This window comes from Habropoda laboriosa, unplaced genomic scaffold (genome assembly GCF_001263275.1).
Source record: "Habropoda laboriosa isolate 0110345459 unplaced genomic scaffold, ASM126327v1 scaffold734, whole genome shotgun sequence".
NCBI classification, from domain to species: Eukaryota; Metazoa; Arthropoda; class Insecta; order Hymenoptera; family Apidae; genus Habropoda; species Habropoda laboriosa.
In genome coordinates, this window is record NW_017100875.1 from 155,438 (window position 1) to 171,851 (window position 16,414).

The 16,414-nt window shown below is 35.2% G+C and overlaps 1 protein-coding gene across 1 annotated transcript in view; it reads left to right on the forward strand.

Moving 5' to 3' along the window:
* Positions 1-16,414, forward strand: part of LOC108577463 — a gene marked incomplete at its 3' end in the record, with an annotated part of 116,018 nt that overhangs the window by 69,041 nt on the left and 30,563 nt on the right. The window contains 1 exon segment of the mRNA XM_017940617.1: positions 11,823-12,164. Coding sequence (XP_017796106.1) covers positions 11,823-12,164 — 342 coding nt within the window.

The window sequence follows — 16,414 nt, forward strand, 5'->3', positions numbered from 1 at the left end:
TTGTTTCTCCTGTAGCGCCACGGTGGTCATCGGTGACCGGAGTGCTTCAAATGTTTATAATTGTAAAAGTTGAACGAACATTGACAGTTGATGAATTTTGAACGTCATCGCTGATTAGAGAATGCTTTGAAATAAAACGTGCACTATTCGATAATTAAAAATTTTTACTAGAAGATCAAAAATGAGAGATTAATTTTTATCAAATCTTCTATCTACCGGTGTATCGTATTAAAGCATTTCAAACATAGATGCGGCTGATCGATACAATCTGGGCAGTATGTGGTAACATTTTTGGTCCGATTTTTAGCAATCTTTGTTCCAAAACTTGCAAAATTTGTTTGATAACATTCTTTGCAAAATTTTCGCACTAGGTATGCTGGCCCTTCTTTTGCATCTCATGTCGTAATTTTCTTCGGATAGATATATTTGATGGCCCTGGTGTAAATAAATATTCCAAAATAGTTACCAAGTGTCATCGAGTGCACCAGGGCGCCACGGTGGTCACCCGTGACCACCAGAAAGATAAACGCCCCATGGGTAAGAATGTTGTCTTGCATAACCATATTTATTATTATTTTGCCGTTATATGCTTAGAATAATAAAAATACTTTCGTGGCGTCCTGAGCAGAACATGTGATTTCGGCGTGGCAGTCAACGTGCTAATAACAGAGACGCGCTCGTGTAGTCACAACGTGGCCTGGACAAAGCTCCAACCGTCTAACAAAGCCACTAGCACCCGCCATAAACAAAAGACGCACCGAAGTCCCGAATCGTCATCGGAATCCACGAGAATCTCTCTCGTTACAACAGAACGTAGCCTTGAAAATTTGTTTTACAAAGAGGCAGAAAAAATCTAAGGGTATCACTTTGAAGATCCTTCGAAACCATATCCTCTGTGACAAAAAACAGATTTAGAAAGTAATTACGATGGTCACGAAGACGTCGATACGGTGAAATTTTAGGATTTTTGTAAATTACGTCTTAGGGGTCTAAATACGTTTAACGAAACGTCCTTTATTCACTATCCAGGTGTGATTTTTATACCTTAGGTTTTACAAGAAGTGGGGTTTTGTCTTTATTGGTACGTTTTCTAGTTAAATGGACGATTCGAGCATCCTGCAGCAGACAATCCACCTCGTTCATCGTTACAATTGTTATTGGTACAACTTTACATTTTTTGTTAAAACTATACACATTTCATGCATTCAAACCATTGTTCCGAAGCATACAGTTTGTGGTACTGAAAAAATAAACTTATCAATCCAAATTTTGAGGGCTAATTTTGCAAACTTAGGTGCCAGCATGTGAAAATATACTTTTTCAGAATTTACAATATGCGCAACTTCCATAAATATTGATATTAAAGATGGAAACCATCCTTTGTAAGGACTACAGTAAATACTCCACAAGTGTCAGTCCGCAAGGAATCTAAACCTGACACTTGTAGAGTCAGGGACTACGTTTTCGAGCCTCGCGCCCGCCTTTGTAGTTTGCCGAACGTAGACAAGGACAGCGAATAAAAGATAAGGATGAAACGTCAGTCGGAGGCAACCAAGCGATTTAAATACCAACTTTTTTAATTTTACGTTTTTTTATCCCGAAATTTTTCTTAACATATCGATGAGATTTTTCTGATGAAAATGACATCAAACACGACATAATTTGAACAACATGTCACGCCAGACAGTGAACGTGTTAATAAGTAAATGTTGTTCAAGATTTTTCTGATGAAAATGACATCAAACACGACATAATTTGAACAACATTTACTTATTAACACGTTCACTGTCACGTCAGACCTAGGCGTAGGACCATCTATACTGACACTTGTAGAATCCAAACTGACTGACACTTGTAGAGAATTTACTGTACTTGGTACATTATTATTAGGTCATCCTGAATATTCCTGCAGTTTTAAGCTGTTCACTTTGAAAAAAAAAAAAAAATAATTTCACTGAAATTAAACATTTTTATTTAAAATAATTTCCATAATGGTCGATACACTTTTGCCAACATATAACGTATGTTAGCTTCGGTTATTCACTGTTTTAATCCAGTGTTTAATAAAAAAGAAGACAAAATATTGTATAGAATTTTTATTTAGTAATTGTCAGTCTTAAATTGAAGTGTTGGATAACCAACCGCCTATTGACATTGAGTCACCAAGTCACTCTTAAGATTAACCCCATAACGCCGAAAAACAAGTTACTCATCGATCGCTGACTGTCCCTTCAAAGTCCTGTCCAGCAATTCGTCACCAGAACCAAGCTCACCTTCTCCCCCAAATCCCTTCCTTGCAAGTACACCCGAAAGATCCCTTACGCGATCATTATAGAAACCAAGCGAGTATAGTTCAGAGCTGTCGATCTAGTACACAGCAGAAAACCACAACGCCTCTTCCCTTCGTGAAGTTCGCGTCTTGTAAATTCGGAGTCCGCGAGTATTAGTGTCATCGTTACAATAAAAGTTATATTGTTAAAGTATAATCGATATCAACTTTCCTCCCCGTATTCCAACAGAAGTTACGTTTAGAGAAAAAATACAAATTTGATAGAAATACCATTCTTGTTTTGTCACGTTTTGGCCATAATCTGCAACACGAGTGTAATTCGTCGTTATAAGGCTAAGAGAAAGAAAGACAGAAATAAATCTCCTCGATCCAAACCTAATTTACACCTAAAAAAAGATCATGCTCACAGTTTGGTGATCTACTATGAAATTAATTCACTATAGTTTCCTAAAATTGGCTACCACTAATCACTATCAGAGTCACACAGTAACGAATTGAAAGTCGCTCACCAAAAACTGAACAGCGTCGGTCAACAGAAAAGACCCTAACCTTACACCGCGCGTAGCAAACCACAACTGTACAAAAATTGCATCAACTGGGTATTGAAGTTCTATCTCAACCCCCATATTCCCCTGACTTATCTCCAATCGATTTTCGCTTTTTCCGCTTACTTGACAATTTCCTTACGCAAAAACGATTTAGGAAACAGGAGGATATTGAAAACGCCTTTCAGCAGTTTCTTTCTCTCAGAGATTCGAATTTTTAGATACGCGGTACGAATGCTTTTGTAATAAAGTGTATCGAACATCATGGAAATTATTTTACATAAAAATGTTTCATTTCAGTGGAATCACGTTGTTTTCAAAATGGACGGCTTAATATTGCGGGAATTTTCAGGATGACCTATTAACAGGGTCACCGTATTTATATAAAAGAAAGGACAGAAGGAAAATTTTTTGAAATAGCGTAATTTTATTGTAGTAATTAAAAAATCACATGGGATGAAAAATAAAATAGTAATTGAAAAATCACATAGAATGAAAAATAAAGTAGTAATTGAAAAATGTAGCAACAATTTATTCAGCAGTCAAGTGATACTTTTCTGTAGATAAAATTTTCTAAAGAAATGTATTTATTATTCCTAATTTGTTCATAGAATTCCGTACACTCCAGAGCTCTTTAAAAATCTCCAAATGATGTTTGTAAACCGACTGAAACACCGGGACAAAATCAAAATTTCTCCCCTATCGCTGTGTTTTATTCAAAATTTTCGTGCTTCTTTTGGAACACAGCGAAATTGAAGAATTTGAAATATTCGTGCAACAGGAGTTAATTTACTAAATATACAAGGTGTACCGTAACACGTTGATACAGCTGCAGTTGTGGATTCAGCACGCGAAAATACTAAAAAAATTTCACATAAACGTTTGTTCTGTGTGACCCAGTTTCGCGAGTTACCACCGTTTTTGTCTCCCAGTAATTCTTTTGACAAACCGAGCACTTCGTTTAATTGTTTATAAGCAACACACTTGTAATGTCATGTACAGGCTTGTTGATTATTACGAACAGGTCAGAAGTTCAGGCGTAAGACACTTAAAAAGTTGTATTCGAAGGTGGTCACTTCGAGTTCATTTCTGCGGGGACAAGTGAAAAACTGGCATAACGCAAAAACCGCCTGTAACTGGGAAACAAGGCCAGATAGGACAAACGTTTTTATGAACTTTTTTTATTATTTTTGTTTGCTAAATGCACCACTGAGATTGTTGTGCTCACTTATTATGGTTACTATTGTATAATCGTTCTTTTATTTAAATTAACATAAAAAAATTTTATTTTGTACAGTATTGATATTCAATTTTTCGATTTTTTTGTTTTTGTCATTCTCCAATAATTTCTCAGGATTCACATTGCCTCTATTATGCTCACATATTATGGTTAATATTGTGTAATCGTTATTTTTTCAAAATTAACATAAATAAATTTTGTTCTGTACAGTATTAATATTCAATTTTTCAATTTTTTTATTTTTGTCATTCTCCAATAATTTCTCAAGATTTACATTGCCTCTATTATGCTCACATATTATGGTTAATATTGTGCAATCGCTCTTTTATTTAAATTAACCGAAATGAATTTTATTTTGTACAGTATTAAAATTATTAAGTTACTTGCAATATTGGATTTTTCTATTTTTTTGGCTTTTGTCATTCTCCAATAATTTCTCAGGATTTACATTGCCTCTATTATGCTCACATATTATGGGTAATATCGTATAATCGTTCTTTAATTTAAATTAACGCAAATTAATTTTATTTTGCACCATATTAGGATTATTAAATTACTTGCAATACTCAATTTTTCAATTTTTTCTGGTTTTGTCATTCTCCAATAATTTCTCAGGATTCACATTGCCTCTATTATGCTCGCATACAGGGTGGTGCAAAAGTCACGAAAGGGTTTGCAGTAACAATAATTTAAACAGTACTTGATTTAAAATTCATTTATTTTGGTTCGCTAAATAACCCTGTAACCTTCCATAAAAAATTTCCCAGGTGTACTTTGGTAGTGTTGGAAAGAAAAAAAAAAGAAAAAATTAAATTTAAAGAAATTATAAATATTTCCAATCCCTTCGCGACTTTTCCACCACCCTGTATTATGGTTAATATTGTATAGTCGTTCTTTTATTTAAATTAACACAAATAAATTTTATTCTATACAGTATTGATATTCAATTTTTCGATTTTTTTGTTTTTGTCATTCTCCAATAATTTCTCAAGATTTACGTTGCCTCTAATTTACCAGAATCTGTTTTAACGTATAAACAATAATCCAGATTGGAACATCAGTCAGAGTTTTCGTATATTTATCAAGAACAATATTCAGAATTTACATAACCTAATTGACATATGTATGTATTAGACCCAAATTAATTTCAGTTTCTAATTATAATTTACGTCATTCGTCGAGCGTATCATTGTTTATTTATCATATGGCTAAACGGTTGCGGTGCAGGAACTAATTGCAAACTATTTTGGCAGGAAATGGCAGTAGCTCGTTCGTAGAGTGAATTATTAATTAACTCGATTATTAAAGCACGCTTCGGGAATGGAAATGCAGATCTTCTCTTTGTAAATGAAAAATGAAATAATTTGAGGAATTTCAATGGTTACCTGGAAATTTACTTAATCTGTTAAATCGCCGAGTACCGGAAGAGATTTGGTCATACGAGAATTTTCAAGTAATTCTGAAAACGGAAGAAGAAAAGAAGATTTAAAGGATTGTGAGGAAATGTGAAACGTTCCAGCGTGCTTCATGTACATTGAATTTATCTAGAAAATGTAGCAGATTCTGATTACAAGAAATAATATTTTTCGAAGAATTATTGCTCATTAATATTCAGTTTTTTATTTTTTTTTTTTTTCTAGTTAATTGTTATATGATTTATGCGGGTCTTAATTGTAATTAATTTCTATGGTTAATTGTGATGGAATTCATATGGTTCTTAATTAATTTCTATGGTTAATTATAATGTAATTTATATGGTTTTTACCTGAACCTCTAAAATTTATTTATTTATTCTTCCTTTTGTTAATTTAAAGGGCATATTTGCAAATATAAAATACAATTACTTGTTGGACAGATATTAGAAATTTTTGTATGCTACAGAATATAAAATTATACGTGTTTTTTATGTTCTGAACTTTTCAATTTTTAATAATCTTAAATCTGTATGATGAATAAACAATTATCTTGAATCAGAGCTGATTTTTAAAAGTGAATCACAACGAATTTCTATTTCACCATTCAGTTTAATTTTATGAAGATTAATTAAGAAAAATTTATAATAGGAATAAATAAAATAAAAAATGAAAATTATGTACAATAGCAGAAAGTAGTAGATTAAATAACGTCGGCCATTTAAATTGGTTTCCACTTCAAATAATGCAACTGGTACGTAACAATTTTTAACACCGTTTAAGCTCTTTTCAATCTTTCATCAGATACCTACTCTACAAGTTACTGGATCTGCTGAACTAATTGTCAACTTCAATACTAATCTATTGTACCGTTGGATCAACTATAAAGCGGATTTCGTAAAAGTTAGTCGCTCTTATTAGTCGAATTGTACGACCAGTCAGTGTTGCAGTTAATTTCACCTTGAATTCTATTGATTTCGTAAGCTACCACGATTCAATTAACCAGTTAAGCGTTCAGGACGCGTCAGCATAACGTGTCCTAGTGAGAAACAGATGTGGCTTACGGATGAACTGTATAATTTAAATGTCTTGATTATTTCCGCCGTTTGTGAATCACCTTCGAATTTCCTTCGGCTGAAATTTTATCGGCAAAAGTATGCAAAGTGATTTCTAACCGTGAATTTTCACGAAACACTGTTATGTTACAGAGTAAACTCTTTCTCAATCCTAGTGCGTTTTTTCGTTTGATTATACACTTTGGGTGAAAAAAGACCCAATGGGTCGAAAATGACCCGAAGATCGCGCTACGGTTAATGTATTTGGGTTAAAAAAGACCCAGGGACCATATGTGTAACAATTTTTGTTACCAGCGTGTCGTATGAACCTAGGCAACAAACTTTTAATATAATAACAAGGAAACATAAATTTGATAATAGCAAAAGTTATTAGAAAAAATAAGAAGGCCATGGGTCGAAAATGACCCGAAGACCGCGCTAGGGTTAAGATCTTTGGGTCAAAAAGGACCCAAAGGTCTCATGTATAACAATTTTTGTTACCAGCGTGTCGTATGAACCTAGGCAACAAACTTTTAATATAATAACAAGGAAACATAAATTTGATAACAGCAAAAGTTATGAAAAAAAATAAGGTGGCGATGGGTCGAGGAAGACCCGAAGACCGCACCAGGGTTAACTGATCCCTATGGGATAAACGAAGGGCCAGTTAATCGGAAGATATATGCCAAATATCATGCCAAATCACAGGAAACTGATTTCTACACGCCTAGGAAATAATTAAAAAGGAAAAGTAAAATTGGCCATTTTTGGCGCATCAACTTAAGAAAAACGTGAGCGCTAAGAGCATTACCCTGTCGAGGCCGATAATTCGAGGGCGAACATGCGGTTGAAAATCGCATTTGCGCGCGTCTAGTCCGCTTTGCATAAACATAACGTCGAACAGAAGACACGAAACTGTATCGACGCGAGCCTGGCAATTGAATTTTTCTCCTGTAATGCTTTAGTCGCGGGGCACTTGTTCTCTCGATTGATCGGCGCTCGGCAGGCAAAGTGCTTGGCTCCAAGTTCCTTTGATAGTGAAGCAATCATACGAAGAGAACTGTGTTGACTGGATTCGCGTTGAATATTACCCGGACTCTGTCGAGTATTCGAGTTGAATTGCATTGATTCCGCTGCTACTTTGGAGAGCTGCTATAGTCGCTTGAAAGGGTTTACTTGCCGATTCCTCGAATTACCGTATCGCCTGTGTACAGCTATTCCATGTCTGTCGAAAGATGTGTTACAGGTTGCGCAATTTCGTTGTTGGAAAATCTGCCGAATTATATCTCGATTGCACACGTTCTATCCTATAGGATTCGAAACGCTTCTCACTCTTTACCACTCGATTCAATTTCACATATGAAATCTCCTCGATGTCGTACCGCTGGCTAACTATCGATTAGACACGTTCAACGAATTGGTTTTCCGGCTCAACTAGTATGCAAGTTACGTTTCGGGTGTACCGCAATTAACGTGTTTTGCTTTTGTCAAGTTCTTCCGATTGTTTCACGCGATATTACGTCGGATATAACCCTTTCACTGATATCGGCGCCTGTAGACGTTTTGAATATTTGCTCGAACTGTGTCTTTGAAGTGAATTTCATCCTTAATTTTTGTCCTTTGCGTGCTTCCACCTTAATTTTCAAAATAGGAATTTTGTTAATTTTTCAAAAAATTTTGAAACGTCGAAGTGAAAGATTTTGCGGTCGTGGTTGCGTGTGGTTACGTATCAAACTCTATTGTAGTGAAAGGGTTAAGCCCGAACTGTATGGAATCCTCGTGGTACGATGTTAACCCCTTAACATATGACAACCTGTCAGACTCGTGGCAGAGATTCTGGCAAAGATGTGAGAAAAATAGTTATACTAGTAAGAAAAATGCATTGCGATCCTAATTTTCGTTTGAATTTGTAAGATCAAGGATTCCTAAATGTGATTAATCTGTGACAGGTTAGTTTTTGTTACCCGATACAGTACGAAAACAGAAAATGGCTGACGCTTAGATGCAGTGTCAGAAAAGAAATCATAGGTTAAGGGGTTAAAGTTATTTTGCTCATCTCTTGTTCGAGTTCGGTAATTTTTGCTCAATAAACGTATGTTAGTGGTAGTGAAGCAGTATAAATATTGTATTTAATGCGATAAAAGGGTATTTAATAACTTGAGCTATTAATCGAGTTGGTGTAATAAAATTATTAATAAAAAATCAATAGTAAGACCATTTTAAAATTATAATTGATTTGTTGTAATGTGAGTTGCAATATACAGAAAATAAAAGTATGTGATTTCGTTAGAACGAATTATTAATGATTTTAATAAAACTTCGAATTGAACAAAGAATTTTTTTATACAACATTAAGATTGTTTTTCTCATCTTTTGTTTGAGTTTAAAGGGAAGGATCATTTTAACCCTCTGCTGTCGAGACACCGTTTTTGGGGCGTAAAGCCCGGTGTGGAGTCTACGAAGCTCCTCAACTTCCAGTTAGTTTATACATAAATACAGAACATTTCTGGCAACTTTATTACACATTTTCCTAATGAACATTACAGAATAGAGTGGTTGGTTGCGTTAATTTCATTTTAATATAATAATGTTGAGTTCTAAAAAAAGATAGAATCAGCGGACTCTCTGAGACTCCGCCTCGACGATAGAGGGTTCAAATTGTAATTGACTTGTTGCAAAACATTTTTTCATTAGCTTCAATTCCTTTCGAAATATTCCAAGCTAAAAAGACACCCAGTATATGAATAAAATCATCTTTTTCAATGGGATTGTACAACTTCCAATGCGATAATTACACGTATTTCCCAATTAAAAAATCTCAAATTGCAGCTCCGCCATGAATGTATCATTAAATTCTCTAACATGGAAAAATCTTCAATTGTAAAGAGACAAGATATTCCACCATACTGCACCGTACAATTTCACCGCTCGGCGATATTTCGCGTTATTATAGAATAAAGTATTTAGTGTTTGATTTCATACGGATATCGCGAATTTCTCTTCCACGTCGATTTCCGGGAAATTCACAGAATCGAAGCGTGTTTTTAAAGCTGCATTCGATAGATCGAACGAAATTGTACGCTGTTGATTAATTTATATCGGAGTGGGTTTCCGCGTAAATGATCGTAGCGCGTTCTCTTAGGCAACCGATTGCACTTTATTAACAGGGAAGGTCGAACAGAAATCAAATTTCGGCTCTATTTATAGGGGATTGTAACGGTACCGTGATTGAATTACCGTTTGGTAACAAAATAGACGCCTATGGAAAGCAAAAGCTTGCCAGTGATGCGTAATTAAAGGACACACGTTGTTACGAATATTAACGTATTGATCGATCGTGTTCCACGTTTAATCACGCTTCGCGTACACCGTGTTGACGATGAAATACACGTTTTCGCGTTATTCCACGCGTCCTCTGTTATTTCCTCGATTGCGTAAATGATTTTTGTTAACGGTTGTATACCGCTAACTAAGCTAGAAAGTTTGCGTTTCTATTTACTGCTTACAAGGGAACTTCGGTAACCTGAAAATTCCGATTTTTTTTGTAGGGGACCTCGAGAGAAGTATCGAGCAATTTCTTTTTTGGCCCAATTTTGATTCTTCGGGGTGAAAACCGAACGAAGATAAGCGTTACCCTATTTGCCTGTATATCTTTAAAACTGTTGTTAAGCACTCGGAAACTGAATTCCGCGCACTTGGTGCCGTCTGAAGGTCTGAATTGATCTTAAAGTCTTAGCTGAATACTGATCTGTGATGTGTGTTTATTCTTGACTGTAGTCGTGGTCTGAAATTACCGAAGTACTGAGTTTGAATCTGACTGAATCTTGTTGAATCGAGATTCCTGAGGTATCGCTGGTCGTTCGTACAGTAACACTCTCTTTTTCTTAGTCTAAGTCGGCCTTCTTATCAAATCTTCTAAAATTTGAAGAAGGGACGCGAAGGAAGGTTCCTAAATTACTAAGTGACCAACCCATCCTCACGTGCATGGCGACGCAACACTTTTCGAGGGTTTCGTTTATGTCGCGTGGATGCCGGATATGTCCGGCGCTCGTAATGAAAGGGTTAAATTGAGGTGAAAGTGCACCGAAAGGCTTCAAGAATACAGCGCGAGCAAATTTTCCAAACGCCTATAGGGGCCAATAGCGATGAAAGGGTTAAAGCAACAACGAGGAACTTTTTCGTCGACGTGTGTTAAAAATGTCGTGGCTTGTTGCCGAACGTTTCTCCAGGTTTCTTCGTGCTTCCGTTGCCAGCAATAAATGTCACCGCTTGTTGCCTGTTTCCATTCGGAGCGGTAAGGATGAAAGAAACATAGGAAACACGCGGCAACAGAAACAAATGCTCCTCCAGTCTGTGTACGCTTTGTCACTCGATTCACAAGGCAATATGTCGGGCGATATTGCTGGTCTACAAGTTGTGTCAGCTTTTCGTGTAACAGGATCGATGCGCCGAGGTAGATATTCCAGGTCTGCATTTGACAAGCGTACAAAGTTTCGAAGGTGTCGTTCATAAGTTGAATGCTTCCGAATTTCTGACGGTCTAGACTTGGTCGAACCCACACTTTTCGTTTCTTCTTTTTTTTTATCATTGATAACGACAAATGCTGCAGCTGCGAGGAGCAGGTCTTCTTCAGTCAGTGTGTGCAGCTTGGAACAAACTGAATTGCGTGTGGACAACTTGTTGCTGGTAATAAATGTAGCCTTGAAACTGAAACAGAACCCAAATGTTCCTCAGATTAAGCTGCCTTAGTGTGGATAAAATGTTTCCATAAGTTGGTGTTGGTTGGAAATGTTTTGGAACGTGCAGCAACGAGAGGCGACAAAAAGTTCCTCGTTGCTGCTTCAGCGAGGACGTTGCTGTAGTCTAACATAGGAATATCATAAAGTAATAATCACTATATTGATGAAAATTTGGAAAAAATATTTGATACACATTTTTTCTTATCGACTACACAGTTCAGTTCATTGAACTTTTGAATCAAGCAACAAGCAGCGACATTTGAGCCACTGAGAAGCCAAAATGATTAATTCCACTTTTTTATATTCTTCCAATTTTAGTATCAAAGTGCATGCTTGGTGTTTAATTTTTCACAGATACAAGAAATTTAGTAAATTTTAGTTTATGGAGCTTGTTGCTGGCAACAGAAACACGAAAAACCCTAGAGATACACTCAGCAGCATGCAGCTACTTGTTCAAGATACGTGGAATATTATGAAGGAAAAGTTCCTCGTTGTTACTTCATCGAGGACGCGGAATAACATTTGCATTTTCCTTTTGCAGCCTGAAGATCAACGAAGGTCCATCGACATGGACGACCAAGAGATCCTCATAGATTTTAAGCCAGCGCCGGTGTCGCCGGTTGCGCGTGCCCTTCTAAACCGGATGTCCCAGTCGACGCGGAGATTTCTGCCGTTGCAGAAGACCCTCTCCGACGGTGAAATTCGCGTGGAGAGGCGCGAGCTTATTGGGGAAGCTGGTGAACCGAGTTACCCTCATACGTGCCGGAGGAATCATCAGGACCCTTGGGACAGGACCGTTAGAGCACCCGTCCAATTTTCCTCGACGCCCGAGGACCTGTCCTTGCTCAGGGTCGCGTCGCCCCATGAGGATCACCCTGAAGAGGTAAATATGATCGGTTTCTATGTAACTGGTGAATTTCGTCACAGTAATTTCTCACATTTTTCTTTTCTTTTTGCTTCGTGGTAGTTTATTAGAGGCTTTAGAAGATTCTCATAATTAACCAATTCTGCTAGGAGCAATGGCCGTCCAAAAAGTGCACTTGTTATAGTAACTTTTCACGTTTTTCTTTTTTCTTTCTTCTTTTTGTTTTTTTATTAGAGGTTGTAGAAGATTCTCGCAATTAACCAGTTTTGCTAGGAGCAATGGTTACTCAAAAAGTGCGCGTGTTATGCGGGAATGCAGAGCGTTACAAAGTGAGCACGACGCTAATTTATGCTGTGTGCAAAGTTTCACGTCGTTCTTTACAGAGATGTGCAAATTATTAGACAGATATTTTTACGTTTTCTGCTAGTTTCCTGCGGAAATGTCGGGTAATGGTGATTAAAAGTGCCATACTCATTCTTAAATTCCTAATTTCAAAGTTTTTTGACGTTAATTATAGCAGTTGATCTCTGGAAAATGTATTTACACCATTTCATTCTTTTGTTAGTCAGTTATGAACCATTTGTTAAATACTTAAGGTATTTATTCGTCGCTTTTTCTATTTCTATCATGTTCACCTTTATTTTTCTTAAATTCAGATAATGTTAGTCACATCTTAACATATTTCCAAGCTTTAGTAGCTAATTTTGGGTTTATTTTAATTGAACGAATCGTTATAATCAATCCTCTTTTTCTCTAAAATGAAATAAAAATTATACACACATGATGAGGTTATGGAAAAGCCAAACAATTTATCGCCTGGCAAAATGGTCGCAAATTGATAGTCTTTTAAAAGAGGAAATTTATGCTTATTATTTAAATTTAACGCTAAAGTCTGCAGACAGAATTAGTCGTTTAACCAAACTCACATATAACTAGAGACGTATACAGTAAATTCTCTGCAAGAGTCAGTAAGTTCGGATTCTACAAATGACAGTATAGATGGTCCTACGCCTAGGTCTGCGTCATTGCTGCGCCCATGTTATCTCGCTCCCAGTAAGTCAAGCGTGTAATACTACACCAGTCGGTTTCATGTGGAATTTTTTTTAACATGTTGGTGAGATTTTTCTGATGAAAATGAGATCAAACACGATATAATTTGAACAACATTTACTTATTAACACGTTCACTGTCATTTTCATCAGAAAAATCTCATCAATATGTTAAGAAAAATTTCGGGATAAAAAAACGTAAAATTTATTTTATTTTAATTATTCTAAACATTTGAGGCACTCCAGTCACTGATGACCACCATGGCCATATCGAGGAAACAATCTGATGTTAATACTTATTGAGTGATTAATTTAATTTCATAATATATCGCTTTAGCGAGCCACCGTTTGGTTGCCAATTGTTTATTACATAGAGTCGGCCTACCTCCACGTAAAAAAAAAAAAATTTAGGGTCGATTGCACAAGTGTCAGTAAAATGTAGGGTCGGTTCGACAAGTGTCAGTAAAATGTAGGGTCGATAGCAGCAGACAAGCTGCTAAACAATTAGAATTAAATGTAACGATAGAAATTATTGCAATAATGCGTAATGCAATTGAAAAATTGAAAGAATCAAAAGAAAAAACGCGAATTCATTTCTTTTTCGATTCTAGAATATAAGAAAATTTGAATAAAATACGCGACGAGAATTGGGGAGAAGCATAAGTTAAACGCGTAAAAATATTCAGTAATAAACGAACTAGGGATGAAACTATTATTTCAATACGCGATGCACTGACTCTAGTATTTACTAAAATTCAATAATTCTCGCATACATTCCGAAAATAGATTATTAATTACGGTAAACTACTGAGACTGTTTACTTTAGGGTGGGCATAGTGCACTCGTTCCAAATCAGCTCACAATATACAATAATAAATCAACTAACTACTTAACACGCAATTCATCAAATTCCTTGGATGGTAAATTATTAGTAAACAAAATTCAATATCAGAGAAAATATATGAAAAATTTCAAATTAATTTCAATTGCTGGAAGAAAAGTACATATTGATTGTTATTCTGTAACGAAAAAGCAACCTCTCAAAGTCACTTCAATATCCTATTCGATAAGTCTGAAGAACAACGATGACTAAAATTGAAATGTTTATTTCCCTAAACCTTCAAAATAATTTCGAAATATTTTATTCGAAGCGGAGTATTCCAAGTCAGTATCGATAATTGAAGAAATTATTTGATTGTATTTAAAAGAACCGAAAGGAGAATATTTAAAGTCTGATATTAAATGTCTAGCAAGTACCAGTAATTGGTAAAATGATTTATATTTGTTTTAAAAGGAAAATTTCTAATAGGTATTAGTTAAAATGAATTGTTATTCAGTCTATTGTATTGAAATTCTAATTGATTCTAATGTATACAAGTGTTACAAGAAGGCTGAGTGTGTACAGGGTGGACATAGGCTAGCTAGTAGCCCCCGACCACTCTATGAACTTTAACGTCTATACTCGAAAGTGTATCGTCAACACTAACACGTTACCCAGATTATCCAAAAATTGAAGAAGTTACTTTTAAAATTGAACATTCTACGGTGTTTCGAGAGATTTGATAATCATAGTCGAACCTTAAACGAACGTTCAAACGAAGAAAATTTTCCAAAAATCATTTCGTACGTTATTAATCGATAAAACAAAAATTCATTGTTGAAAAATAAATATTTCCTGAAAATCTTCATCTTCCATACAAGATTCAAGATTTTCCCTAATTAAGAGTAATTTCAAAAGATTATCTGTATAAGCTATTATTTCAATACGCGATGCACTGACTCTAGTATTTACTAAAATTCAAAAATTCTCGTATAAATTCCGAAAATAGATTATTAATTACGGTAAACTACTGAGACGGTTTAATTAAGGGTGGGCATGGTGCTGCTTTAGTTTGAAATGATTTATAAACACATAATTAACAGAGGAAAAACCGTGAAACGGCAAAACGTCTACATTCTAATTGTTATAACATGTAAACAGAACTTTAAATTTAGTGTAAACAGAAAAAATATATAATACAATTTATTTCACGGTATTGCAACAAATAAACGTTGAATCAATATTTAATTCGTATAAAAACAATTATTTAACGTAATAATTTTACCTTCACTATGGCTATTTTTAATCTACGACCACAGGTCAACCTGATTTCTAATCCTTACGAACTTTAAATTCAGTCTAAACTGAGAAAATATATAATACAATTTATTTCACGGTATTGCAACAAACAAACGTTGAATAGATTCTTAATTCGTATAGAAACATTTATTTAAAATAATAATTTCACCTTCACTATGGCTATTTTAAATTTACGACCAAGGGTCAACCTGATTTTTAATCCTCCGAACTTGATTTCACAACGAGAAAGTAATAAGATCGTTGAAACGTACTTATTTGTCAAAGAAACTTGCAAAAATGTATAAATAATAATATGTAATGTTTTAACAAATTTTTGGAAGTATAAATTAATAATAAAATTGTGAAAATTAATAAATTATACGTTATTATAACATTAATAGAATTATGACTAAACCGAAGTTCGAAGTCGAGTATTTAAAGTCTGATATTACGTGCCTAGCGAGTGCCGGTAATTGTTAAAATTTGTTTAATAATTAGTAATAGAAATTCTAATTGATTCTAATGTATACAAGTGTTACAAGAAGGCTGAGTGTGTACAGGGTGGACATAGACTAGCTAGTAGCCCCCGACCACTCTATTCACATCTCAGAACCTTCAGGTCAAAATACGCCGCGAAGTGTCTAGGGCCCAGTATAAAGGGTAAATGATTTCGCGGGACATCGGCGGGTCCTTATATACCTGCGGTACCCTCTCCCCAAAGTCATTAGCAAAATCGTCGGTTAGGTCAGGCGGGAAATTTTCGCGGGAGATTTTCGCGGGAGATTTCCGATATCGTAACACGGTATAATTTATCAATTTTCACAATTTTATTAAAAATTTATACTTCCGACAATTTGTTATAACATTGCATATAACAATTTATACGTTTTTACAATATTCTTCAATGGAAACATAGGTTTTAGCGTTCTCGTTACTTACTCGTGGTTAAATTAATTTCGTAGGGATTAAAAATCAGGTTGACCTGTGGTCGTAGATTAAAAATAACCATAGTACAGCTAAATTTATCGTGTTAAATAATTCTTCTTACACGAATGAAAAATGTATTCAACGTTTGCTTGTTACAATACCATGAAATAAAT